Genomic DNA, 24,798 nt, shown 5'->3' with positions numbered 1-24,798 from the left:
CAAGCTCTTTCTTGTTATAACAAAACGTCAGAATAATTCATTCTAATTTTCCATGTACTTTATCTTGAGTAGGGTAATTTAAAAATAAATGCCTTTCGAACATATTTCTTTTTTTGTATTCAGGTTCACCTGAAATAGAATAAAAACACAATAAAATACAGTAAAACAAAATTGCAATATAAGTCAGCTCCCAGATCATTGTTTTTTGGGGGTTTGAACAATTTCATTGACACCTTTCACAGCAAATAAACAATGGGAGGTTTGAACAATTTTTCTCGACACTTTTAAAAGCAATTAAGCATATTCACAATTTCGTTATATCATTTTCTAACAATATGACGTTTGAACAATTTTTGTCGACATTTTTAACAGCAATTAAACACATTCACAATTTCATTATATCATATTCCAACAATATAGAATAGAATAGAATATACCTTTATTGTCATTGTTACAAAATATGAGGTTTTATGACTTTCCTATATAGGGCACGATTTTAACCTCATTAACATATACGGCCATCCTGACAAACACCTCAGGTACGAACTCTTAGAAGACATCCAGTCACATATGCTAGGCCATCAAACACAAATCGTGGGAGGAGATTTTAATTGCATCCTAAGTCGAAAAGACACAAAGGGGACCGATGAGGAGTTTAAAGTAGATAAAACATCAATTTTATTACAGGACATGTGCCGGACATTTAAACTGGAAGATTGTTTCAAATCCATACATCCAGGAGAGGGCTTCACCTGGTTCAGTAGTGACAACGCCAGAGCCTCTTGAATAGACTACATATTTACAAGGGGTTTAACACTGAGTGATGCCAGATTAATTCGTCTTTAAAGAAACTTAAAGAGATGAAACGCACGTCGGGACTACAAAGAAGACTCCAACGCTATTTTACCCTAACACAAAAGGTGATTGGCTTTAATGATTAAATCAGAAGGGTCAAACAACGGATATAAAGAGTAAAGGCATCATACTAAGAAGCATAGAAAGAGAAATAGAAGAAGGGGGAAAAATGTACGCGATATTTTTTTTAATTGTGAACAAAAGTGAGGGGCTTTTTAAACTCCAAAACGATTGTTCAGAACAAAAAAAATCGACTTTGGCCTGGACAGATCTATTAACACTAACAAAGATGTTATATAACGAAATTGTGAATACACTTGATTGCTATTAAGATTTTCGAGAAGGGTTGTTCAAACCTCACATTGTGTTTGCTGTTAAACGTCATATTGAAATATAATATTGTGAATGTGCTTGATTGCTGTTGGGATTGTCAAGATTGTTTTCTGTTATTGGTGTCAATAAATTTGTTCAAACCATGAAAACCAAAACGAAAACAGGCAGGAAAGTAGTGAAATAACCAAATTAGTCGAAGACTACTACAAAAATATATATGAAAGGAAAGAAACACATGAGAATGAAGTTGTGACAGGCGATTTTACTCCTAGACCAGAGTAATCGATGGAGGATCCTGACCGACAACCATAATAAAGTGTAGGAAGTTATGTGCGTCGTCATAAACAAATGTATGGGTGAGTGTAGATTGGATGTTATAGGGGAATTATAGACTTAATTTCAGATATTGGTTGATATCAAAGGGTTAGGTGTCACGATTGAGGTTATTAATATATTTTAATCGTGGCGAGCGATGTGCTAGCATGCTAACAGCTGTGTCAAGGGGGTTGCCTTTCTGTTTTTGTTATGTTAGCGATTGTATTCATAAAGAAGCCAAGTTGCCGTATTTGAGGATATTTTAACATCAGTGAATTGGAAGCTTGTAAATATTGGTGACGTGTGATCTTTACCATGCTATCTAATCAAAATTTCGTGTAATTTTCTTTTGTGTTCAAGCCACCTCATTCATTGTTTTGTCTGTTACAGAGACAGTCGTTTGACAATAATTATGGCCCACACGGTAAGCTTCCTTAGCTGTCATGTCCTCCACTGAAACATCCACTTGTGATGGTGATGCTTCCACTGTCATGGCAACCCAGGCTCCTGACCAGGCTCTTCTGGGCTCAGACCGCTACGCAAGTCTCATCCTGTCTCAATTGAACAAAATGAGACTTCGCACAGATTTCTGCGACGTGCGTCTTAGAGTTGGCGGTAGAGTCTTCAAAGTTCATCGGCTGGTGCTTGCCGCCAGCAGCCCATACTTTTCAGCTCTATTCTCTAGTGGAATGTGTGAGGCAGATAAAAAAGAAGTGGAGATCCTGGGAGTAGACACAGAAGTTTTTGAGGTTTTGTTGGAATTTGTGTATACAGGTACTTGTTAAGTCTGAGAGTCATTCTTTTGTTTTGCAGATTTAAAAAAATATATTTAAAAAGTCCAGCGGATTCAAATGTTCTCCTTTCTTTTTCAGGCACAATCCATGTGACAGTGGAGAATGTTCAAGAGTTGATGTTGGCAGCAGATATGCTGCAGTTGAATGAGGTGGTCTCCATTTGTGGTGGGTTTCTTAAGGAGCACATGGATCCATCCAATTGTGTGGGCATCTTTCAGTTTCTGGAACAGATTGGCTGCATGGAATTATTAGAATTTTCAGAGAATTATATCCACGTTCACTTCTTGGAGGTACAGTATCAATCACTTGGTCCTTTGGTGTATTTCTCCTCAGTGTTTTTTGTTCACGGTTTTCAATTTTTCATACAGTTTATTAGATTTGACTTTGGGCAACAAGCTGGGTTCACTGTGCATTGGTTGTTATCTTAATGCAAGAAGTATTCTGACAAGCAATTAGGGATATCACAAGTCCTAGTGCGAGTAATTTTATTTGCAACCAATAATGATAGCAAGCCCTGATCCAATTTTTCCAAATACATATTAAATATCGAAAAATATAATGTAAATTCTAACTCATATTTACTTGTCATTTGTTCATGTCAACGGGGACTTTGCTCCTTGTCATTTCCCTAACTGGGCATATAGAATGTCTGTGTCCCCCGGAAGTTGTTAAAAATAACTTTATATATTCACTCTAATCAGGAGCCCATGTCCTAGACCAACTAAGTAAGCAACTTAGTGATCAGATTGGGGCAACCCTACAAACAACCATTCTCTTCTGGATAATCAAAATCATTTTTATAACACATCATGACATCAAAAACAAATCTGTGAAGAATTTATTTAAGCCTAATAGGTTTCATTTGCATAGACTAAATTGATGTCCTTCATCCTCGATTGTTCATTCTCAGTATTTTCTTTCTCATTAGGCTTGTGTTGGTGATGAGTTCAAGTGCCTCTCAAAGGATCAGCTTATAAAGCTTCTAAGAAGCGAGGAGTTGAAAATTGAGGAGGAGTTCCAGGTGTTTACTGCAGCCATGGAGTGGGTTTTACAAGATATTGCAAACAGAAAAAAATATGTGGTTGAGGTGTTGGAACCAGTGCGCTTCCCTTTACTTTCCCCACAGAGACTGTTCAAGTACATAGAGGGTGAGGAGACTTTTAACATTTTGCAACCTAGTTTTGAGTATGCACTCTTAGTTAGTTTTATCTTTTAATCAAGGCATGACAGACTTCAGTTTGAGAGTGGCCCTGAAGACCCTTTTGAAAGTGTATATCGAGGTCACAAAGTCTCCAAAAGACAAGACGCACAACCAACAACACCAGGTTAAGATGAGGCCGAGAAGAAAAGCCAGGACATACGTTTATGCCATAGGTACTGGGATATTCTTTCGTCTTTTAGACCAGTATTCTTCACCCTTTTTATGAGCCAAGGCACAATTTTTTTAATTGAAAAAAATCTTTAAGCACACCGCCCTTTCAAAAGGCTTTAAAAAATGTAAGTCTTGGTTTTTGTGTTTGTTTTTCATGTTAATGACTATCATTTACCTTAAATTGACGATTTAAATTTGTTCTTAATCAAACTGTCTTAAATAGATTTATACTGTATTTTTCCTGTGGCAGATAGTATGGGGAAATATTTTTGGTTACTAATTTTGTTTTCATTTTATTTTGACCCTTCTCCCCCCAAGTTTATAATATATCTTTCTTCTGGGAAAAAAGAGGAAAATGTCCATTATATTTTATCTAGTTTTATACAACAGTAATGAAAAATAATTTCAATAGGACAAGCGAGACTTTTCGGGTGCCAGTTTAAGCCTAAACATCATTTAAAAATGATTTACTAGAACAAATTTCTAATGAGGTAAGTGTTTTAAATAAAGCCATCTGCTAACACGCCCTGCGATTGGCTGGCAACCAGTTCAGGGTGTCCCCTGCCCACTGCCCGATGATTGCTGGGATGGCCTCCAGCACCCCCGCGACCCTACTGAGGATAAGCGGTGCAGCTAATGAGATGAGATGAGATCTGCTAACACTTACAATATTAAAGGGACACTGTATGATATTTGACCAATAGATATCATTGTATAAAAGTGAGTGCAAAGCCCATGAATTATAAACTACAGTGGCCAAACTGCACTGTTTTCCTTCAAGTCAAGTCATGTTTATTTGAATAGCCCTTAATCACAAGGAGTCTCAACAGGCTGCACAGACCACAGATTATTGCAAACTACAGACTATTTATAAGTTACATCAAGCCTTCTGAGTCCAGTCATTACTAGGGCTGTCGCAAATATGACATTCGTCCATTCGCGAAATATCATCCAATTTTTTTGCCAAACTTTTTTCTAGGTTTTAGGTTTTTTGTGTACTCTTAGCAGAAATATGGACAAATATGTCAATGTTCATGTCATGTAAAAGAAATACAAATTTCTTGGCTATGAGTATTAAAATGCACGTTTATATGACAGTTCATGGATTTTTACTTATCATTCAAATCAACATTGTTTTTTCATAAAATTTTTATCACTTGGACGTGTTAAATAATACATTAAGTCCCTTTAAGATTACTCTGCTGATGACTGGAATCCTGTGCATATTCAACACTAAATCACTTTAGCAAATACTTCTCAATTCTTTCTCATCTATTAGATGACATTGGATGATTTCCCTTCAGACATTAGACATTAATGTGCTGCGGTACACTGTTTGAGAGGCACTTTTTAGACATAACGCCGCAGGTGTTAAAGAAGCTGTACAGAATTTGGAACTTTTTAACTCGCTGCCACCACCTGTTGGCTTGTCATGGTTGGAGGCTTGTCAGCTCATTCATAATGGATGTGCAAGTACATACAATTCCTAGACTGGCCCAGATAATGTCTTTTTTCACCTTTCTTGGGGTTCTGGTCGGCGTTTGGACTCTACTCGAAGCAGGCCTTTTCTTACTTTCACTATTCTCATGCTACACTAACAAATACAAAACAAAAAAATAACGGGGATGAGCATGATGTTACTCTCTGGCACTCCCGTCATCCCATTCCTCCTACTTAAAGGTTTCTGCCCATTCAGCTTTGCCAAAAGTAAGATAAAAGCAGATAGGTGCAGTGGAAAATAAAACATAAGTGCTGTTTTAATTTAGGTGGCTAGTGTTAAGACATGCTCAATAAAGAAAATATTCTCTTTCAACTCTTTCAAGGACACTTAAATGATGCACCCCACTTTTAAACAAGTGTGAACGAGATTAAAATGTTAACTTTTTGACTTCTTTTCAATGCAGGAGGATACACTCGCTTACAAGGAGGTCGATGGAGTGACAGCAGGGCATTAAGTTGTGTTGAGCGTTTTGACACTTTCAATCAGTACTGGACCACAGTGTCATCCCTGCATCAGGCTCGCAGTGGGCTGGGGGTAGCAGTGCTAGAGGGCATGATTTATGTGGTTGGAGGTAAGCAAGCCAAGATTATGAAAAATACATGGCTGGGGATGATGAGTCTTCATTGCTTTCTTCAACAGGAGAGAAGGATTCAATGATTTTCGACTGCACGGAGAGGTATGACCCAGTGACCAAGCAGTGGGCTGCGGTGGCATCTCTGAACTTCCCTCGTTGTGGCGTTGGTGTCTGCTCCTGCCATGGGGCACTGTATGCGCTTGGTAATTTAACATTATGGTTGGCAGTGTGATAATATTTTACCTTTGTGTAAAAAAATCATGTAAAATGAACTGAATGAGATTCCAAAATGGTTTCTTTGAAATAGGTGGATGGATTGGCTCTGAAATTGGAAAAACTATGGAACGTTTCGACCCAGAGGAAAACAAATGGGAGGTCATAGGCAACATGGCGGTCCCCCGCTATTTTTTTGGTTGCTGCGAGCTACTAGGTTTGTTATTTTCTTTTTGCTCATGCGAGTGTCATTTTATCAGCCTGTTATTAAATACAAGTCAAATTTCAGTTGCTATGTAAATCAACTGAGCATTGTTACTATTATTACATTATTAATTGTTTGTTTTTATAACTTTTACCTCGCCCTGTGCCATTTTTCTTTTGTTCATTATAAAACAAGCTTTTAAGTCTTTCAGCAGAGTTTAGTTTACTTTTAGCCAATCATTTCACACTTTTAGATTATTTGTAAGTACATAATATTCCTTTCTTCCACTCAGTCACTTTACTTCCACATCTTCTCACATTTGGTGACCCTATAACTAGGGTTTGTGAGACCTTTCGGTCTCCCGCCCCATAATATAAAACATAAAATATGATCATATTGTTGCTGCGATGTGACAAAAAAAAAAAACGTTTCTCCATTTTTATTTGACCTTTATTGGATGTTTGCAAAGTAAAGCAAATGTCATGTCTAATTAAGTGCCTGAGCCTCGAGTTGGACATAAGGCTTTCTAATTTTCAACATACTGCAATTATCGTTAACTGCAGGGTTCTCCATATTAACATTCCAAGCAAAAATGTTAATGTAGAGACAGAGCTTTTTGTCGCTGTGGCAGACTCAAAAGGAGGAACAAGTTGGCATTTGAGAATCAATATATAATTTTTACCTAGTTTTACTCATGAAAGAAGTTATCAATAGATTTTAGTCCAGTCCTTATTTAGCTAGTTTTTGTTAACATAAACACATCGTCACTTGAGTGTTATTAAAAAGGGTTTTAGCGTTTTTTGTCTGGCTTTGGTCAGGTAAAAAAAAAATTAATTGTTAAAAAAAATTTCATTAAGTTTTAATTTTTGACCATTTTTGTCTGTAGCTCATGCAAACTTGAGGGGTAACTCTATGGACAAAATATCTTTCTAGCAATAAAGAGGATGTTTGTGTGTTGTTTTTGTGTTTGAAACGATCTCCTGAATTTCTCTTTCAGGTTTGATTTATGTGATTGGAGGAATCAGTGATGAAGGCACTGAGCTTTGCTCCGCAGAGGTATATGATCCCATCTGCCGTAGGTGGAGCGCCTTGCCTGTTATGCACACACGCCGAACATATGTAGGAGTAGCCTGTCTCCACAACTGTATTTACGCAGTGGGTGGTCGGAATGAGGCAATGGGTGCTTTGGAGACAGTGGAAAAGTATTGTCCAGAGCAGGTAACAAAACCATTTGAAAGGCTACATTTTAAAATTACAGTCTTAAGAGTTTTCTGTTTTGCATTACAATTTGAAAAGAAACAGTAGAACTGTCCCTATCCAATCATCCATCGTTTCCCACCTGTCCCACGTGATCTCCAGACTAGGACTAGGGTGAATGTATGAGGGTATATTTCACAGGCATTTTTAGATCCAATATGTCCATTTGCAGAATTGATATGGAGGGTGGTCTGTACGAACATGCTACAAGAAGAAATATGATATGTTTTTCTTTGTTACTTTTTGGTTTCAAGTGTATATTTAGAAGAATTGGATCAGTGCTCCGTATCGTTAGTGTAGTGTTTTTTTGCCTTTTTTTTTGCCTTTTATTTTAAACAAAGGCACTTTTCTTGCATTAATAAAATCCCGCAGGACACCACAGACACACAAAGTTGATTATTCCCCACGGCACACTACGACAATTATTACTAGTTGAATAACACTCCGAGATAACAAAAAAGGAATCAAACTCGGGGCCCAAAAATCCTGATTGGGACATGCCTTTTAAATAATCCATCTTAATTTTAAACCAAATATATTAGGTAGATGTACAAAAATATTTTTGCGATATTTGTACACACTAAATTACCTGACCCTCTGCAACAACTTAGAATCTTGAAATTTGATGGAGCAGTTCAAACCTGTGCTGGTCTGTTTTTTCAGGAGAAGTGGATAGAAGTGGCTCCAATGTCTACTGCCCGTGCAGGAGTATCAGTGGCAGCAGTTAACGGGTTGCTTTACGCCGTTGGCGGAAGGGCTGCCAGCAAAAACTTCTCAGCCCCAGTGACCATTGACTCAGTGGAGGTCTATGACCCGAATCTGGACACCTGGACCGAAGTGGGTAATATGATCGCCAGCCGTTGTGATGGGGGCTTGGCGGTGCTTTGATCACATGGAATATCCTTCATGACAATTGAAGAACTTGCATTAAAGGAAAAGCTGCACCTTCAGATTACACACGCTTCACACCTATGAATATTTCTTTAACCTTGTAATTGATATTATTTTATTAGGATGCAGTTGATGTGCTAAAAAAAATCCCCAAACTGTCTAAATCCAAGTCTCTATTGTAGTTCTTTCCTCATTTATCAATGTTAGAGTATTTTTGTCTTCATTAGGACTGTGAATGTTTTGTCATCTAATACCACTGTTTATATTTTTCATAATGTGACAACAGTGTGTGCAATGCTACTTGAACATATTATAAAACCATTTGAGTTTATATTCCTATTAAATCCTATCACTCTTGTGGTCTTTATGATAGTTGGGAGGTATAGGGACTTTTAACAAAGGTTTGCAAATATTTTGCTTTTACTACTGGATACTGTTCATAATAAAGGATGGGAATATATCGTAAATGGAACTCTTATTCTTCTCCAATGTATTCCACCTTTATATAAATATGACAGGAACACCTGAAAAGTGCCCGTGTTTCCTTCTTCTATGGCTGCCCTGTATCAACTTTGTTACCAATGCAGTTGCTGTCGAAAACAAAACCCCAAAACGTTTGGATTGTTTTTAGGCATGTTTTAAATTAAAATCTCCAAACAATGGTATTGATTCAAGCTTTGACATTGTTTGCATTTAATTAACCTGTAATGTTTCACTGAGGATTGCTTTCTAAAAATGACAAAATACATTAAGTGAAAACAAAATGTACTTTGGTTATGTTTGGTTCATCAAATTCGAGCTGATAACTTGCTTGCAATTCAGGAAACATGTCCTGAGGTACATACTGATGTATGTCGCAATATGACTATTGTGAGGTTAAAAACAAAAATTGGCAACTGTTAATGATTTGAATTTTAAATATGAATCAAATTGAAATAATTTATATCAATAGTAAATTATACAATAACAAAGTAACAACTTTGCTATTATAACAGGTGAACCCCTTGAGTTAGTAAATGACAAAGAATTCATCTTGAAAAAAAGTTGGTGACCCGTGTTTTATGTGTTTATTTGTTGAACATTTTTAGTTTTCTCTCAGTACAGACATTCTTCAAGATCAGCGTCGACACTAGCGAGAAAGTGGCAACCAGAGTGAGGACAGTTCTCATGGCTTTAAACCAGGCTGGGTAGCCGGGTAGAAGTGATAGGTCGTAGTGTAGAGACAGTCCAAGTCCCATTATAACAACCATAGCACCCTCAACAACATTATCCCTGCAGAGCAGAGCCAGCCAGGCAACAAGTGATGGAACTATGCTGTTGCCCAAATTCATCCAGTCAGGTGGAGCGGGACTGCCCTCTGGAAGGGCAAACCCCCAGCGGGCACCTCCGAGGAAAGATACGATGCAAGCGCCATATAGCATTTGAGCTTGTGCCACTTCTGGATAGAAGGACTGAGTGGTTGCCATGAGGAGAGGTGCACTCAAAAATGGAATGAGCCCAGAGAAACCAATGGACAAAGCTGGTTTTGGAGCATGAGCCAAGGCCTTCAAACTGAAACTTTTTTGGTCGGAATGGGAGAGACGTGAGCAAGCCAAGTGGACAGGTGTGACGCACAGCTGCCTGTTGTTTGAAGCCAATTTGGATGGAATCAACAGGTTAGAGAATCTTGAGACCAGTTGAACATGTGTTGGGTTGAATGCATTGTCAATTGTTCGAGTACTCCATATTGGAAACTGGGAATGAAAAACATTTTGATGATGCAAGGAATAAAAAAAAAAAAAAAAAAAAAACATTACACCAATGGAAAATATATTTACTTACCTTTACGAGACATCTACGATGTACAAGTGAAAACATTTTGAATCTGCGTTTAAAACAAACATCCCACAATAAGTTCATGTACACGTTGGCTCTCAATGGTTTATGTGAGATATTAACTAAACTCAAAGGAACGTTGTGTATTATTTAGTACCTGCTAGTGATAAAAAAAATCATTAAAAAGCAAATTAATTTGAAAAAAAAGCAAATATACATTAAGTATGACATAAATGTGCATTTTTTTTAAATATCTGTAGGTCAAGAAATTTCTATTTATTTTACATAGCATCAGCTTCGGTTGAAAGTAGCTGAATTAATTGTCCGCCAAATTTCTGTTTCGAGTTCCCTTAAAACCTTGTGAAAAGCTGGACAACAAAATGAGAAAAAAAATTATACGGTTTAGTCACTTTGAGGCTCCTTTGCGATTGCACAACACAATACATGTCATCGAGTGGTCAGATAATACACACGGTCTCTTTTAAAGAAAACATCCACGTTAAATTAAAAGTATTAAATCATGGAAAATGCAAGTAGTTAAGTATTAGTACACAAACTGATATTCAACATTTACTTGAGACCTCTAATTGTGGAAAATTGTCATATCTCGTCTCAATAAACTGGCTAGGAAAGCGAGCTCTGTTGTGGGCAAAGAGCTGGACAGCCTAACAACAGCAGCTGAGAGACAGGCACTGAAAAAGCTGAGGTCAATCATGGACAATCCATCGCATCCGCTTCACAGCATTATCTCCGGACAGAAGAGCAGTTTCAGTGACAGACTGCTGTCACTGTCTTGTACTACGGACAGACTGAAGAGTTCTTTTCTTCCTCATGCCATGAGGCTCTTTAACTCCACCCGGCAGAGTAAAGGCCCACATTAAACCACACCACCTACATTGGATCTTACTGCATTATGTGTAGCACTATTTAGTTAATCTATATAACATGCTAAAGTGGGCATTTGCACGTCACACTGGGTATTTGTATATTGTTTTTCTTTTGGCTTTATTATTGTATTGTTCTCAGCTCAGGGATGCTGCTGGAAATGTGAATTTCCCTTAGGGGATGAATAAAGTATCTATCTATCTATCTATCTATCTATCTATCTAATGATCGGGCAATATTATCAAGAAAAAATTACTTGAAAAGGAATTGTAAATCGGTTATTCGTTGGATAGACCATTTTATCCCTTTTCATCCATCCCCCAGTTTAAATATTTATTATTTTTAGTTATAATTACCTTTTTCACAAAGTTTTATTCCCCTAAACAATAGTCAAGTTAAATTAATTTGTAAAGCACTTTTTAGGCACTAAATTGCCACTTAAAGTGCTGCATGGGAACATTCAGTGTGCACCCAACAATTTTAAACTCCTAATTCACAGAAACACACTTCAGAAAATATAATTATAACTACATGGTGATAGACAAACTGTGATTTTTGACAAGGCATAGAGCACAGGTGTCAAACAGGCGGCCCGCGGGCCGGATCAGGCCCGCTAAGGGATTGAATCCGGCCCGCGAGACAACACTCAATGAAGCGCAAGAGAAAAACAAGCTGCAGGTTGAAATATGTCAACTTGATGTTGCCAAGGCCAGGTGCCTCTCACATAGACACTGTACTTGTATTTATTTCTCTATCTCTCTGTCTTCCACCCTTTTCTCCCACTCTGTCTCTTTCACTCTCTGTGTCTCTCGTTTTCTCTTCCTTTGTTGCTCTTTGTCTCTTTCTCTCTCTGTGTCTTTTAACCACTTTTGCTCTAACTTCCTTTTTTCCTTTTCTCTCTCTCTCTCTTCCTACCCTTCGCGCTTTCTTTTCTCTCCTTCTGTCTTTGTATTTCTTTCTTCCTCTCCCTTTCTTTTCTCCCCTCTCACGACTTTTTATCTTTTGTTTCTCCCCCTCTCTCTTTCTTTCTTTGTCCCACCCTCTCCTTTTCCCTCCCTCTTTCTCTTATTTCTTTATCTTTCTTTTTCTTTCTCTTTAATCTACTAGTCCGGCCCCCGACAGAATTGTTTGTTCTATCGTGTGGCCCCCGAGTTAAAATGAGTTTGACACCCCTGGCATAGACTTACAATGTGAGGAAGGGAATATGAGGGAGGGTTATCGAAACTGATTTGAATGGCGGCAGATGGCCTAAATAGGTGACCCCGTTTTATGTTTCGTAGGTGAACATTTTTTTTCCCGGTTCAAACTTTTTTTCTAGCTGAATGAGGCTACTCAATTGAATTATTCTGATAAAAACATAAATGTTGTCATTGATATTTTTAATAACCCCAGATTAATAACACCCCCTGTTTAAAAATAAGGAAATGGGATCTGTCTCTAGGGTGGTTGCTAACGACTTTTAACCTAGTGCAAGGACAACCAATTATTCATCAACTATCTGCTTTGAAAATTCTCAAATCTTATTACGCGTTGCAAGTTAAACTCGCAACGTGTACATTAATTTAACAACCGACACGTTTTGCCTTGTGTTAGCAGGGATGGTTCCCATACCTATTATTGGATTGATGTTATCATTTCGCCCTCTATAACGACAGTAAGGAGAACTCATGCCAATTAACGACGTCCTACCTGTTGGAATCACATCCGATCTTTTCCGACTAAATGCAATGCGTCTTTGATGTGCAATCAAGTACGGTAGCTTGATTCGCAGCAAAACCAGATAAATTCTGCTATCGACTTTTCTGCCTGACCATGGCGGGGAGGTTTGCATGTGCTATTCAAGAGCAGAAATTTGGTCGTTCACTAACAATCGCAGAGTGTCTTCAAATCGTTGCAAATTCAATGAGTGCCTTGTTACAGTACGTGTTTGTGTACGGTTATATGAGTGTTTTTTGGGTCTGATTGTTCGATCCAAAAGTGCAATGAGTGGAACCTCATCCAGTTGCATAATGACGTAACTTCTTGAACGCAGCTCGAGTGACTGCTCGAATCCCTAGGTGGCAGCGCCAGTGGTAAGCGCACGGAAAACCCAAACAAACACCGTTTGCTACTCTACCAGGCCTTTCATGTACGCTGGAGGCTCCTTTCGATGTTTCCGAAGTACTTCACACACCCTCGCATCTATTAAAGGGTGTTTGTTTGGGAAAAGGTACGCGAAATTGTCAAGAAACATTGCAAGTTAGCTCGCTAGCTGGTAGCAAGCTGATGAATGTGTGCTACTGCTGCTAAGGTAGCCATTTTGAAACTGTGTTCCAACGATGCCAAGTCTATTTACCTTCACCGTGCGCTCTTGACAACTGTTAAAATACACTTCTTAAACGATTTGGACACATTTGAACGCCTTGGAGAGTTTGCTGTGTGTGTGTTGGGACCACTGATCCATATGAGCTCATTGCACTAGACTTCACAGCTTTTGGGTTCATTTAACAGGCTAGGTAAATTAGCCACTAGCTAACACTTACTACGCGAATGCTCTATGTAAGTGCACCGATAAGTTAGCCACAAATTGATTTTAAATTTTAGAACACAATCCTTCAGTGGATGCTTTGATGTGTTTATAAATTCGAATCGCGTTTTGTCACAATGGTTTCTTCAAATATTTAATCAACTTGTCAGCGCAATGAAACGTGTGCTCTGCGTGTTGAATCGGTGCCCTATGAGTAAGAGGGCACGTTGATTTTTTTTTTTTTTCATATAACGACCAAATTTAACTTCACATTTGCTTCCAATCTTGTTGTAAGACATCGCTGCTTTCTTTCCGGCTTGTGTGCGTCCCAAATTCATTGATGTTAAAGCTATTACGTAACAGTTCAGTGCGAGTGCATTGATGTTTTCACGGAGCTCGTGTGTGTAAAATGTTTGACGATATCAAATGCAGCTCTACGGGAGAAAGGCCAGGTTTTTGTATTAAATACCACATTCCACTGTGTTATCCTGAAGGATACGAACCTGCCTGGGGTGTTATGTATTGGCATAAATATTTTATCAAAAGCGGCCACACGTTTGTATTGTTGTGTGATGGCTACAAGAGCACAGTGTCTTTTGTTTCGATTCTAATCTCCCTGTACGACAGAAACTTTTTATATCATTCTAAATGATATAATGTTAACACTTACAGTTTAATCGCAAGGTATAATGTAGCTTGTTTCGCGGTTAAATGCATGTTTTGCTAAAACTGCCGAAAGAACTTGGATAATCAGAATTGGTCCATCTGTAGGATTTGCTTTTGAATGTTTTCTGACTGCTTTCTTTTATTTGCAGGTAGAAATCCTTTGTGAAATTAAGTGGAACACTAGGAAGTGATCACAATACTGTCAGCAAGACAACCACGTCTTCTCAGACAAGGAAAACATCTGCTCTGTTGCAATTTTTGGGAAGTTATATTTTTTTCAAGGAAAAAGTTTGAGGATTTTTTTTACAGGATTAATTAATATCTGACGGCCATTTGTCAGTTTCAAATCTATGAAATCAGAGTTTCCCCGAGCTTCACTCACCACCAAATTACACACAGTCAAGTTGGCATTTTACCAATGTGAAAGTGGATCAGGCAACAATAAATACATCTTGAGAATGCATCACCTATCAAGATCTCTAATTCACTAACCGGAAAGAAAAATGGTGGCAATGTAGCTAACACAGGTTAGGTTTTCTTCATTGTCATGTGACTTTGAATTAGTAAGCATCATTTACTTCCAACCCCGGCAGTCTATTCACCACATGAATGAGATGAGCAATAGGTCCCCAACAAAAGACTGTCCCTGACCTCTTTTTCTTTTCTGCATGCCTTTCACTGGATTGTAAAATGATTCGGTAAAAGTTTAGTTGACACCAATACCTACTGGCCCATAGTGTGGCAGGACTAAACTTGTTTTGTTCTCCCCGACTTGGTGTCTAAGAGGAACTGCAACACAAACTGCTATCCATGTGCACGGGCTAACCACTTCTACATGTGACACGATTGCAACCTAGCTCTTCTCTACTGGCGGCATAAGTGACCCCATCATAGATTATTTTGCCTTTTGGCAAAATCAGCTCGAATTTCATGCATCCCAACTAAATCATTGAAGAATCTTAAACCTCATTACTCGGGAAGTGATTCGCTCAGGAGCAGCTTGGAAATCGTGGTCCTTGGAGATTACTGCACTCGTGTGTTTGGAGAGCCATCTCCATCCTTTTCTGGCCAGTTTTCTGGATCACAAATTCCAGATCATTCCTGCATCCCTTTGACCCACCTTCTAGAGTTCCACCCTGGACGAAGGAATCTGCCTCTTGGAAAAGGGGCTGCGCTGTCCTGACAGAAGTTTTAGAGGAGTAGTCTTTGTGCCTCTCCCCCCATCTGATAATACCAACGGGCCTGAAGAAAGAGGCCAAAGGGGCAAAAGGAGGAGGCCAAGGACTTCAGAGCCATTGACTCTGGGGTAACTAATGCACTCAAACCTAGCTTAAAAAAATTCAATTTTCATTTAGCCTTTTGACCAGATATCCAGTCAAGTACTAGAGCAAGCTTTTCAGCTCAATTGTTTTTGTTAATGACAGATCTTTTGCAACACATCTCTTGGGGCCTTTGATTAAAAAAGACTTGGATCCAAAGAGACATTTAAAATCACAATCTATAATAGGGCCTCATTTACTGTTAGTTCATCAATTATGATCAATGTCTGATCCATTCATTATATAAAAATCTTGGTCAATAAATAGAAGAAAAAAAAATCATGATTAGCTCGATTGAATATAATTGTCTTTATTGTCATTGGTATCAACACGATTAGACATGGCCCTGCAGGGAGTAAACGTAATGACGACAATCAAAAGAAAAATAAGATACTGTTAGGATATATAGGCAAAAATAATTAAAAAGTAGTGCTTAGAGACTGGCTAGTTATAATAATACTTATAAAAATAGTGCAACAAGATAAAAATTTTAGATTCCCAATAACATTTAGCAAAAAAGAAAATTCCCAAAAAGGTTACAAGATTATATTTTCAAAGTTTTGTGCAATTGTTTAGGGTGAGGAAGAATCTTTCATAATGTTGATAGATTTGTTAAGGTATCGCAAGCCAGCTATGTCCTCTTGACTTGTCGGAGTTAAAATTCAGCCTCAGTCCCAACTCAGAGTTCCTGGTGACTGTAGACACTATTGACCAAGTGTGTATCCAAAAGGGAAAGTAAAAAAGCTAAGTAGACCGTAAGAAATAGAAAATTAACTGGAGGTCCATTATCAGCTGCACCTGTCTGTGCGCGCTGACATCTTGACGTTTTTTAATGGGCATTTCAAAAGCAAATTCGTTTTTACAAGCAATGCAACTTGTATAAGAATATCTTAATTTCACTACTTTGAACTCAACCTAAATAGTACTCAGTTAAAAACAAAAGAAAAAGGTGTTACTTGGAACAATTTAATTGAAGTTGAATTACGCTGGTTCTACATAATTTTTAAATTACCGTAATCTATTTGGCTCTGCCAAACATTGTCGTTTGTTTTGAAATCAAATTTGACCTAATCTGATATTGCCCAATTTCAATCATGATGATGTGAAATGAACTGGTGATTAAGACTGTTTGAGTGGGATTCCTAAAGGCTACCTCCTTTGTCAGATCCTGGCCATGAGGTTTGATGCCTCAATCCACTGACCAGAAACACTGGACCTAAATGGCGCAGCATGACTTTGTCCCTGCCTGGCTTAACTTTTCAACACCCCAACCTGCTAAGGTTTGTTCACTTAAATACTTGTGTTGTTACATCTTATTTTCATTCTATGGGGCGAGTGGAATATTGTGTGCCAGACTGAGTGAGGCAAAGATAAAGTGAAGTGGAAACACCTCATTAGTCACAGATTATATTTGAAATTTGTTGCAGCTCAATGGAGATTCAGACATTGTTGATTGTAGTATACCAGATGTATTGCACAAAATGTTTTTTTTTTTTTGTTATTTGATAGTGTTGTGTTTGTTCAATCACACCCACGTGCAATATTTGCTGACATCGTTTGGCCTCTAATTTTATGGTTATTGAAACCACGATTTAATGTCATGATGTAGAAGGAATTTAATTTTAGTGAGTCGCCCCCAGTTGTCATGGTTTACATAGAATTATTAATTAGCTTGCCACACCCTCTTTAGACCACAAGATATTCTTGTGTGGTCTGGTCAGTCAGCAGTAATGAGAGGTTTACACCCAGTGGGAATCCTTGGGTGCCTTGATTCAATTCAGATTCAAGGGTTACAATTCCGATTATGAAACGATTACGAAACACTTTTAAAATAGTTTTCGACTTTCCCACAATTTAAACATGTGAAATATATAATAACAGAATTTGTTCAAAGTAAAACTTAAATTAATTTCCATTAAGGCCGCAACCAACAATCCCATAATCGATAAATCAGTCGAATAATTGTTTTCTATTAATCAATGAATCTGATTTTTCAAAGACATTTTTATTTTCTTACTTTTTAAGTTTTGTACGGCTGGAAAATGGTGAATATCCTGTTATATAAAACAATAAAAAATACAAATGTTAGTCAATTAACTTAATAAAATAAATACATATAAATGTCTGCTATACACCTACGAATATGTAGGATACTTTTCTCAACCTTATCCAAAGTTCATATTATATTTGGAATCAACATGCAAAGCAACAAAAAAAGGAGCAATACATTTCAGCTTATATGTTGGATTTTTTTATCCCTGAAAATATATATCCAATATGTAAACAAATCCACTTTTCAAAATGTGTCAAAAAATTTTGGGGGGGTTAACTCTTGCAATATGGTAAACATTACCAATATGAAAATGACATATGCCCAAGAATCTGACCCTTGTAAATGTAAATGGTCTGCATTTATATAGCGCTTTTCAAGTCAATGAGGACCTCACAAATCGCCTTACACTGTGCTTCACACTTTTCCCTTTAACAACTAAACAATAGTAGCATCAGCCATCGGTGGCATTAGGGATTCAGTGTCTTGCCCAAGGACACTTCGACATATAACACGGAGGAGCCGGGAATCAAACCTGCGGCCTCTTGATCCCAAGACCAGCGCGCTTGTGTAGAGTTGAAAATGCCATTATGATTATTTTTCTTTTTACTTTATTTCCCTTTTTTCTGTTTTTTTCCCCCTCTGTGTTATTCTGCAGCACTGTTCCTGAAAATTGTTAACGTTTCATGATGAAATAGTCAAACACTACAAAGTTGAAACTTTTATGCCAACTTTGTTTGAAATTATGCAATCTTCAATATTTAGGGAAAACAGAGTCGAAACTTTAGTATTTTCTGTATGTACGTGCTAACAATGCTTAACTGAGTTTAAAGAGCCCTGTGCTTTATTTTCCACTGCTCCTAGTTACTTTTATGTCATGTTTTAACATAGCTGTTTGAGGTTGAACACATTGGGTGGGAGGAACAGGGAAGAGTGCTTTAGTGTGAAGTTATGTTCATGACCGTGATTTTGTATTTAAAAAAAATATTTGTTAGTCCAGCATTAAAATTTAGAAAGTAAAAATGAGCCAGTCCATAGGCCAACACGCGAAAGATGAAAAGAATAGAGATTAGTTGGGCGTGTCTAAGAAATGCACATACTTTATTGTGCATCATGCATTTTCTTGACCGAGGCTGCACTGATGACAAGCCAGAGGTGGCGGGCTGAGGTAAAAAAAAGGTCCAAATGTTGTGCAGCTTCTTTTAACCTAAGGCCTGTTCAAACTTAAGCAAAAATGGCCGCGTGCTGTTTTTCTTTTTTTAATATAGGTATGAACATTCAACTTCCTCTCAGTGATGATAAAAAGCATTGATTTGGTGAAGTGAGGGACATCCACGGACCACGTCCCGCTGAGTGCAATCACAGTTGCCCAGCTCATCCATAACTTCTATTTAAAGTCAAATACAATTAGGCGGTGTCACCTATCAGAGCTCTCACAAGTTCAGATGAAGCTGGCACCTTTCTTGTTGATCGGTAGGCTGGTAATGCAGTCCGTCTGGCTGTAATTTGAAAGCCTTCCTGGGATTTAGATTTAAGATTCGCAGTTGGCATAAAATGTTCCTTTTACCGCTTGTTCCTCAGTCAAAATTGCAGAAGGCGAACTGCTTCAATGTAATTGCATTTAAGTGAGAAGTCGTTTGTTTACAAGCCCGCTTAAAGTATCCGACTGGAAACAGAATATCTGTTGGATTTGCGTTACTAAAGAATTAGACATTTTTCCCACCTCTAGTACAAACTGCAATCAAATAAAGCTGTGCCACTATATGGTGGTGGAAATCATTCAAAATGTGATACATGTTGTATGGTTATTTGTTTCCTTCAGAATTAAAGTCTGTATAATTTGGGGCGGCAGTAGCTCAGGAGGTAGAGCGATCGTTTTAGGATTAAGGGATCCCAGTTCGAATCCCGGCTTGTCCGTGTTACATGTCTAAGTGTCCTTGGGTAAGACACTGAACCCCTAATACCCCCAATAAGCAGGTTAGCGCCTTACATGGCTGCACAGATCACGGCCGCTATTGGGAAATGTGAAGCACAATGTAAAGCTTTGGGAAGTCATTGATTTGAAAAGCGCTATATAAATGCAGATCATTTCATTTTATAAACTGATTAATATATTTTTGGGGGAAAAAACAAATACCGTAAATTCCGAACTATAAGCCGCTACTTTTTTCCCAAATTTTTTACCCTGTGGCTTATTCAGAGATCCGGCCAATTTATGTATTTTTTTCTAACGGGCCGCCAGCGGCGCTCGAGTATGAGAGGTAAAATTTAGAATATATGTGCTGAGGAAGATCACAATTTATGAGCGTAAACATACCCTCATCGTGCAAATTGCACAAAATAAGGCTCATGACGCAGCCACTATGTTAAAAGCAAATGTGCATATTACTGGGGTGTATTGAAGTATGGGAGCGTTGAACGACGTCGTCATGATTAAATTTTATTCCGACATCGAGAATGACAACCTAGATGTCTTTACCAAGAAGGATGAAGCGGATGGTCTGCTGCGATTTTTACGATTATGGCTTTTATTTTCTTAACAGACTAATTTGTAGGTATGCGAGCGTCTTTTAAGTAGCGTGAGGCTACCTCCCAAAGGCACGGTTTAGGATGAAAGTTATATTATTATTATTAAAGCTTGGAAGACTCTCTCAATGTACCGTCTTTCTTTGTAAATATGTGTAATATGTATTTGCAACTGTATGTTTTTGTAATGTATTTATTTGAGACACTTAATCTGCACGAGCAAATTAAAAAAGAGGGGCGGAGCAAACGCCAACGCTGATTAGTTTTTAAACAGTGGATTTTTGTTTAGTTCAACTCTGTTGCACTTCTAAGTTTTAACACTAGATAGAGCCAGTAACGGAAAAGGTGCTTCTCCACCCACTTCTTCTCACAGAAAGGTGAGTTTTTGTGGACACGGCGGACAATAATGGATATATATTTTTCCCACCCTCACCTTTGGAAATATACACTTTTTTTCCTTGGATTGCTATCAATGGGCACCCAGAATCTGCAGGTCTGCAACAAATTTTAAGTACCTAGATCCTTTTGCGTTCATTTTGACGGCTGTGATTTTTGGACTGTGTGCTTCAATGAAGGGCATTTAGTTTCAATCGCGGGACTTGAAGTATGGCTTGGATTAATCTCGTGTTTGTTTGATGTGGGTGCGTGCGGCTTATATACAGGTGCGGCTTGTGTATGGACAAAATCGGTTTTCCCCTTAAAATGTGATGGGTGTGGCTTATAATTAGGTGCGCTCTATAGTCCGGAATTTACGGTACATCAGATGATGAGGAAGATGTGTCCAAAACTGTTTTATTTTATTTTTTTAATGCAAATAAAACATTTATGTTGCATTTGAGGAAAGTGCTAATCTGACCTCACCAGGAAGTGGGCATGGATGAATTCCCTACGATGTGATGTCAGAAATATAATGCAGTCCTACATTGCTCATCAATGGCAACAGATTTTTATTCAGTTATGGTTTCTTGTCACAATTTAAAAAGTCACCATTAATCAGAAGAACATATATTTTATTTTTTTACGCCATCCTGACCATGGTCTAAGACACACTCCCGTATTTTCCGAACTAAGTCTTTGGTGCAACCTATTTGTTTTTTTTTTTTCTTAATATTACATTTCTTGGCTGGTGCGATTAATAGTCCGTAAAATACAGCGTGTCGTATGGCTCGTCAGCCGATCTCATAGCCATTTGAAGGAGCTATACAGGATGGCTCGGTTGGTTCAAAAAAGGGTCGAATGTGTTGCATCAAACTTTTTTTTTTAATCAAAACCTGCTTTTGATTTTCCTTCGAACAATTTGAAAGGTCAAATATCCAATTTTATTTGTACAGGGATTTCACTTAACTGGTTTTATGTTTACATTTATGCCTACTGCAGTCATTTTTTGCAGTTTTTATTTGTTTGTTGGGGAAAAAAGAAATAAGTTGTTTGTATCCCGCCTCCTCCAGTCCCCTGCTGCCAGCTTCGATAAACAAGGCGAGCCCCATCACCACAGAGAAGGCAGAAATGCTGTAAGCCGGCGCCGCCACAACTCATCTGATGGCTTCTTCAACAATGGATCCTTGCGTGCCCCAACAGGTACTGATAATACTTGACCAGAGCTGCCAAATGTTTCATTTTCCATATTTGGTCATAAAAGACTGACCGGCCATTCATTCATTACAATGCTGACTCTAGCGAATGGGAGAACAAAATGCAATTTGCATGACATTTTTTTATACATCTTTATAGAAAATGTTAAATATATTTGATAGAAGTTACATTCTTTAAGTTGGCCAATCATGACAGTCGCTTTTTTTGTCCTATCAGAAAGTATTCTGAAAGTATGTTGTTGCTAATGAAGAAACTTGTAGATGTATGGAGATCGGTTGTAACATTGCTAAAAGTCGAATTTCTCTAAATTGTGTTAAATTCTTCGGTTGCTAACAGCCTGAATTGCAGTCAATGGAATGAAATTCGTTCTGTTCTTTGTGATTTAACAACAGATACTCAGACTGTGTATTACGTTATGATGTCTTCATGTCATTGAGATTATATAGGTTTGATTGGAAGATCATATAAATGGCTCAAGGCATAAATTGACAGTCAATTCTAGACTACACCAACCTGTTACTCCTAAAGCAACAATTTGGCATTAGCACTATTAGTCATCCTGGTCTTCTGCCATCTTGAATCTAAATATCATTTTAAAGAAATGAACGACAAAGCTGTCAAAAATTGAAATCACTTTTCTTTCACTGTTGGGGATAAGTTGTATGTGATGTAGCAAACATATTCTTTTGAACTGATTTGCCATTGCTTTATTGTATCATTTTTATTTATTTTTGATCTATGGTTCATATTCTTTCCCAAGTTTGTCAGATATGTTTGAGTGCTTTTCGAAAAACTCCTTAAAATATCCACCTAAAAATCCTGACAACTCGATTTTTATTTCGCCTTTATTGTTAAATGTGGTTAATTGTCATACTACCGAATTTTCCGCACTATAAGGCTTATAGGGCGCACCCCGAAAAAAAATAGTTTTTGGTCCTATATTTGACATACATAAGACGCACCGGATTATAAGGCGCTACAATGGGAACGTCGACCAAACAGTCAGATAGTTCAAACTTATTACCCCCTTAACACTCCGAAAGCTTGCAAAGAAGCAAATACGTGTCGAGAACACGGGCGGATGCGGTGTCCGTACAATGTCACTCAAATGCATCGTTCCAAATATCATTCGGAAGGTTAAAGTCTTGGGATTCAAGAAATGCCAACCATTCCTTAGTTTCTATTTTCTTTTTCGCTCGCAAGTTTACTGTGCATATGACAATAAACACTTGGAATTTAGTTTAATTTAAAAATGGACACTCCATTCCATCCATTATCTGCACCGTTTATCACAGAAACATCGAGTTCAGTCTGAAACAAGATACAGGGAAAATATATAGCCGGAGTAGCTCACCGAAGTCGTTGTGTTCAATAATAATGTGCAACCATGGTCCTCTTATATCCGTGAGTGTAGTAAATCCAGGAGAATAAAATATTTACAAATACAGAATAGTAAAAAATGCTTTCTCTATGCCGTCAACCCAACGTGTGATTCACATTCATCTTTTTCGGCCAATTACAGACTTCGTTTTGCCGCTTTAGCCTATGCCAGCCTGTAAATGATAAAAAGGATCCGCCCCCTTTACCTCCGAATAACTTTAGCCAATAGTGATCGATTCAAATGATGATTGACACATTGGTTAGCCAATGAATCGCCGGTAAATAAATCCCAGCATACACCGCGTACTACTTGGCGTTCGGGGGGAAATCTAGTCGGCGGCTGCTGCATTAGTTGCAAGACTTTGCGACTTAATATTGATCCATAAATAAGACGCATCGTATTATAAGGCGCATGGTCAGCTTTTGAAAAAAATAAAGGGTTTTAGGTGCGCCTTATAGTGCGGAAACCACGGTAACGATAATCGGATACAGCTCTAAGGGGTCTCAAAGAATTGATTAAACGATGCACATTCCATTGATTGATGTACATCAAGCCACATGTCATAATAAGGGACCATTTTGTAAAATGTACTTTTCAACAAAAATTAAAATTAAAATGGAAGGTAACAAGAACCATAGAGCACACCTGACTATAAGCCGCACACAGTACATTTTTAAAGGAAAACACATTTTGTACACACATAAGCCGCATGTGCCCACATTAAAATATTAGATATTGACAAAGAAAAGCGGTACACAGGTCAAGTTTGAATAATATACACTTTTCTGGACACTTTTCCAAGCGGAGGGCTCTGCGACTTATAGTCCGCATAATCAGGTAATTAACACGTAAAACAATATGGCGACTAGCTTGCTAAGGTGCTGGTGTTCCGCCAATTACATCACAGCTCAGGATGACAAAGACCAGACACGCTGTCTTCAAAATGCATTATTTCGCAAAATATTTTGAATATACCGATGGAATATATAGAGAATGTATGCAAAAAACATCTACCATTTCCTCACATGAATGCAACCTATGACGATGTATTTCTTTAAATCAGGTGATGGGTGGCAGCTGCCCTCGCTCCTTCTGAGACATGACTCTGTGGATTCAGGGGTGGCCAAAGGAGGGCATAGCGGCTTAGCGGGCGGTTCGTGTTGGAAGGACACGCCCAGCTGGCACGGAGCCCCGCGGGGTGCCCAGGATGGGCACCACCATCACCACCAAGGACGGCATCCCAAACGGGGAGGTGGCGAGCGGGACAGGCAGGGAGGCCACCGGCAGCGCAATGGTAACTTCCATCCTCGCAAGGGCGCCTCATACCAGGACAAGTTCCCCAACGAAGAACGCAAAGACAATAAGGATGACAAGCTGAAGTTTGTGGAAGAGGACTTTGTGAGTAATGTCACTGGAATTGGTTACACTATTCTCAATGTCCTTTACAATATGGATTTTTAGGCATGGGACAAGACTCAAATACTACAAGTCAAAATGTTCCATGAGATTGTGTTCAATAGAAAATATTTTTTCATTAGAAAAACGACACCAGTGAAGTTTTTCAATTTCTTCGTGAGAAAAGTGTAATCTCAGCCGAATTTGCGAAAGTAAACAATACATAAACATGAGTGTAATTTTTCAAGACTACTTTTTTTATTAGCATTTCAGAGGTTTACCTATAACAGCAAGCTAGCTAACAATCATGACAGCTCCCTCGAGGTTAGCTTCATGTTATGTAAAATAAATA

General features: G+C 38.2%; 3 protein-coding genes across 14 annotated transcripts in view; 2 read left to right on the top strand and 1 right to left on the bottom strand.

Annotated features, from left to right (window-relative positions):
• Positions 1 to 1,406: 1,406 nt before the first annotated feature.
• Positions 1,407 to 8,777, top strand: ipp (intracisternal A particle-promoted polypeptide). 8 transcript variants are annotated; one of them, XM_088337493.1, is made up of 11 exons: positions 1,428 to 1,544; positions 1,894 to 1,927; positions 2,007 to 2,277; positions 2,376 to 2,587; positions 3,226 to 3,445; positions 3,519 to 3,671; positions 5,574 to 5,741; positions 5,810 to 5,947; positions 6,052 to 6,174; positions 7,160 to 7,380; positions 8,083 to 8,777. In XM_088337493.1, the coding sequence occupies exons 1-11, from the start codon at positions 1,537 to 1,539 to the stop codon at positions 8,305 to 8,307; spliced, it is 1,773 nt and encodes a 590-aa protein (XP_088193619.1). In that variant the 5' UTR covers positions 1,428 to 1,536; the 3' UTR covers positions 8,308 to 8,777. The 8 variants fall into 8 exon arrangements, with proteins under 8 accessions (XP_088193646.1, XP_088193583.1, XP_088193619.1 ...); XM_088337502.1 differs by having other exon boundaries at positions 1,461 to 1,538; XM_088337512.1 differs by lacking the exon at positions 1,428 to 1,544 and adding an exon at positions 1,637 to 1,799.
• A 577-nt stretch (positions 8,778 to 9,354) lies between these two features.
• LOC148374527 (transmembrane protein 69-like) lies at positions 9,355 to 12,973 on the bottom strand. 3 transcript variants are annotated; one of them, XM_088337426.1, is made up of 3 exons: positions 12,700 to 12,973; positions 10,132 to 10,174; positions 9,355 to 10,043 (listed from the first exon to the last, which is right to left on the bottom strand). In XM_088337426.1, the coding sequence occupies exons 2-3, from the start codon at positions 10,165 to 10,167 to the stop codon at positions 9,378 to 9,380; spliced, it is 702 nt and encodes a 233-aa protein (XP_088193552.1). In that variant the 5' UTR covers positions 10,168 to 10,174; positions 12,700 to 12,973; the 3' UTR covers positions 9,355 to 9,377. The 3 variants fall into 3 exon arrangements, with proteins under 3 accessions (XP_088193552.1, XP_088193562.1, XP_088193572.1); XM_088337436.1 differs by lacking the exon at positions 12,700 to 12,973 and adding an exon at positions 12,622 to 12,694; XM_088337446.1 differs by lacking the exon at positions 12,700 to 12,973 and adding an exon at positions 12,198 to 12,484.
• The window catches only part of gpbp1l1 (GC-rich promoter binding protein 1-like 1), a 29,245-nt gene continuing 17,264 nt past the window's right edge, over positions 12,818 to 24,798 (top strand). The window contains exons 1-5 of one of the 3 annotated variants that reach the window (XM_088337413.1): positions 12,818 to 13,082; positions 14,332 to 15,488; positions 16,667 to 16,781; positions 21,526 to 21,655; positions 24,115 to 24,449. In XM_088337413.1, the coding sequence (XP_088193539.1) occupies positions 16,722 to 16,781; positions 21,526 to 21,655; positions 24,115 to 24,449 (525 nt within the window). In that variant the 5' untranslated portion in view covers positions 12,818 to 13,082; positions 14,332 to 15,488; positions 16,667 to 16,721. Of the gene's footprint in view, positions 13,220 to 13,319; positions 13,506 to 14,331; positions 15,489 to 16,666; positions 16,782 to 21,525; positions 21,656 to 24,114; positions 24,450 to 24,798 lie in introns of those variants that run through there. The other 2 variants (XM_088337397.1, XM_088337406.1) reach the window with 2 other exon arrangements.

This window comes from Urocampus carinirostris, chromosome 1, assembly GCF_059441175.1.
Source record: "Urocampus carinirostris isolate Australia breed hairy pipefish chromosome 1, RoL_Ucar_1.0, whole genome shotgun sequence".
Lineage (NCBI taxonomy): Eukaryota > Metazoa > Chordata > Actinopteri > Syngnathiformes > Syngnathidae > Urocampus > Urocampus carinirostris.
The sequence above is the reverse complement of the archived record's forward strand: the minus strand, read 5'-3'. Positions and strand labels throughout refer to the sequence as shown.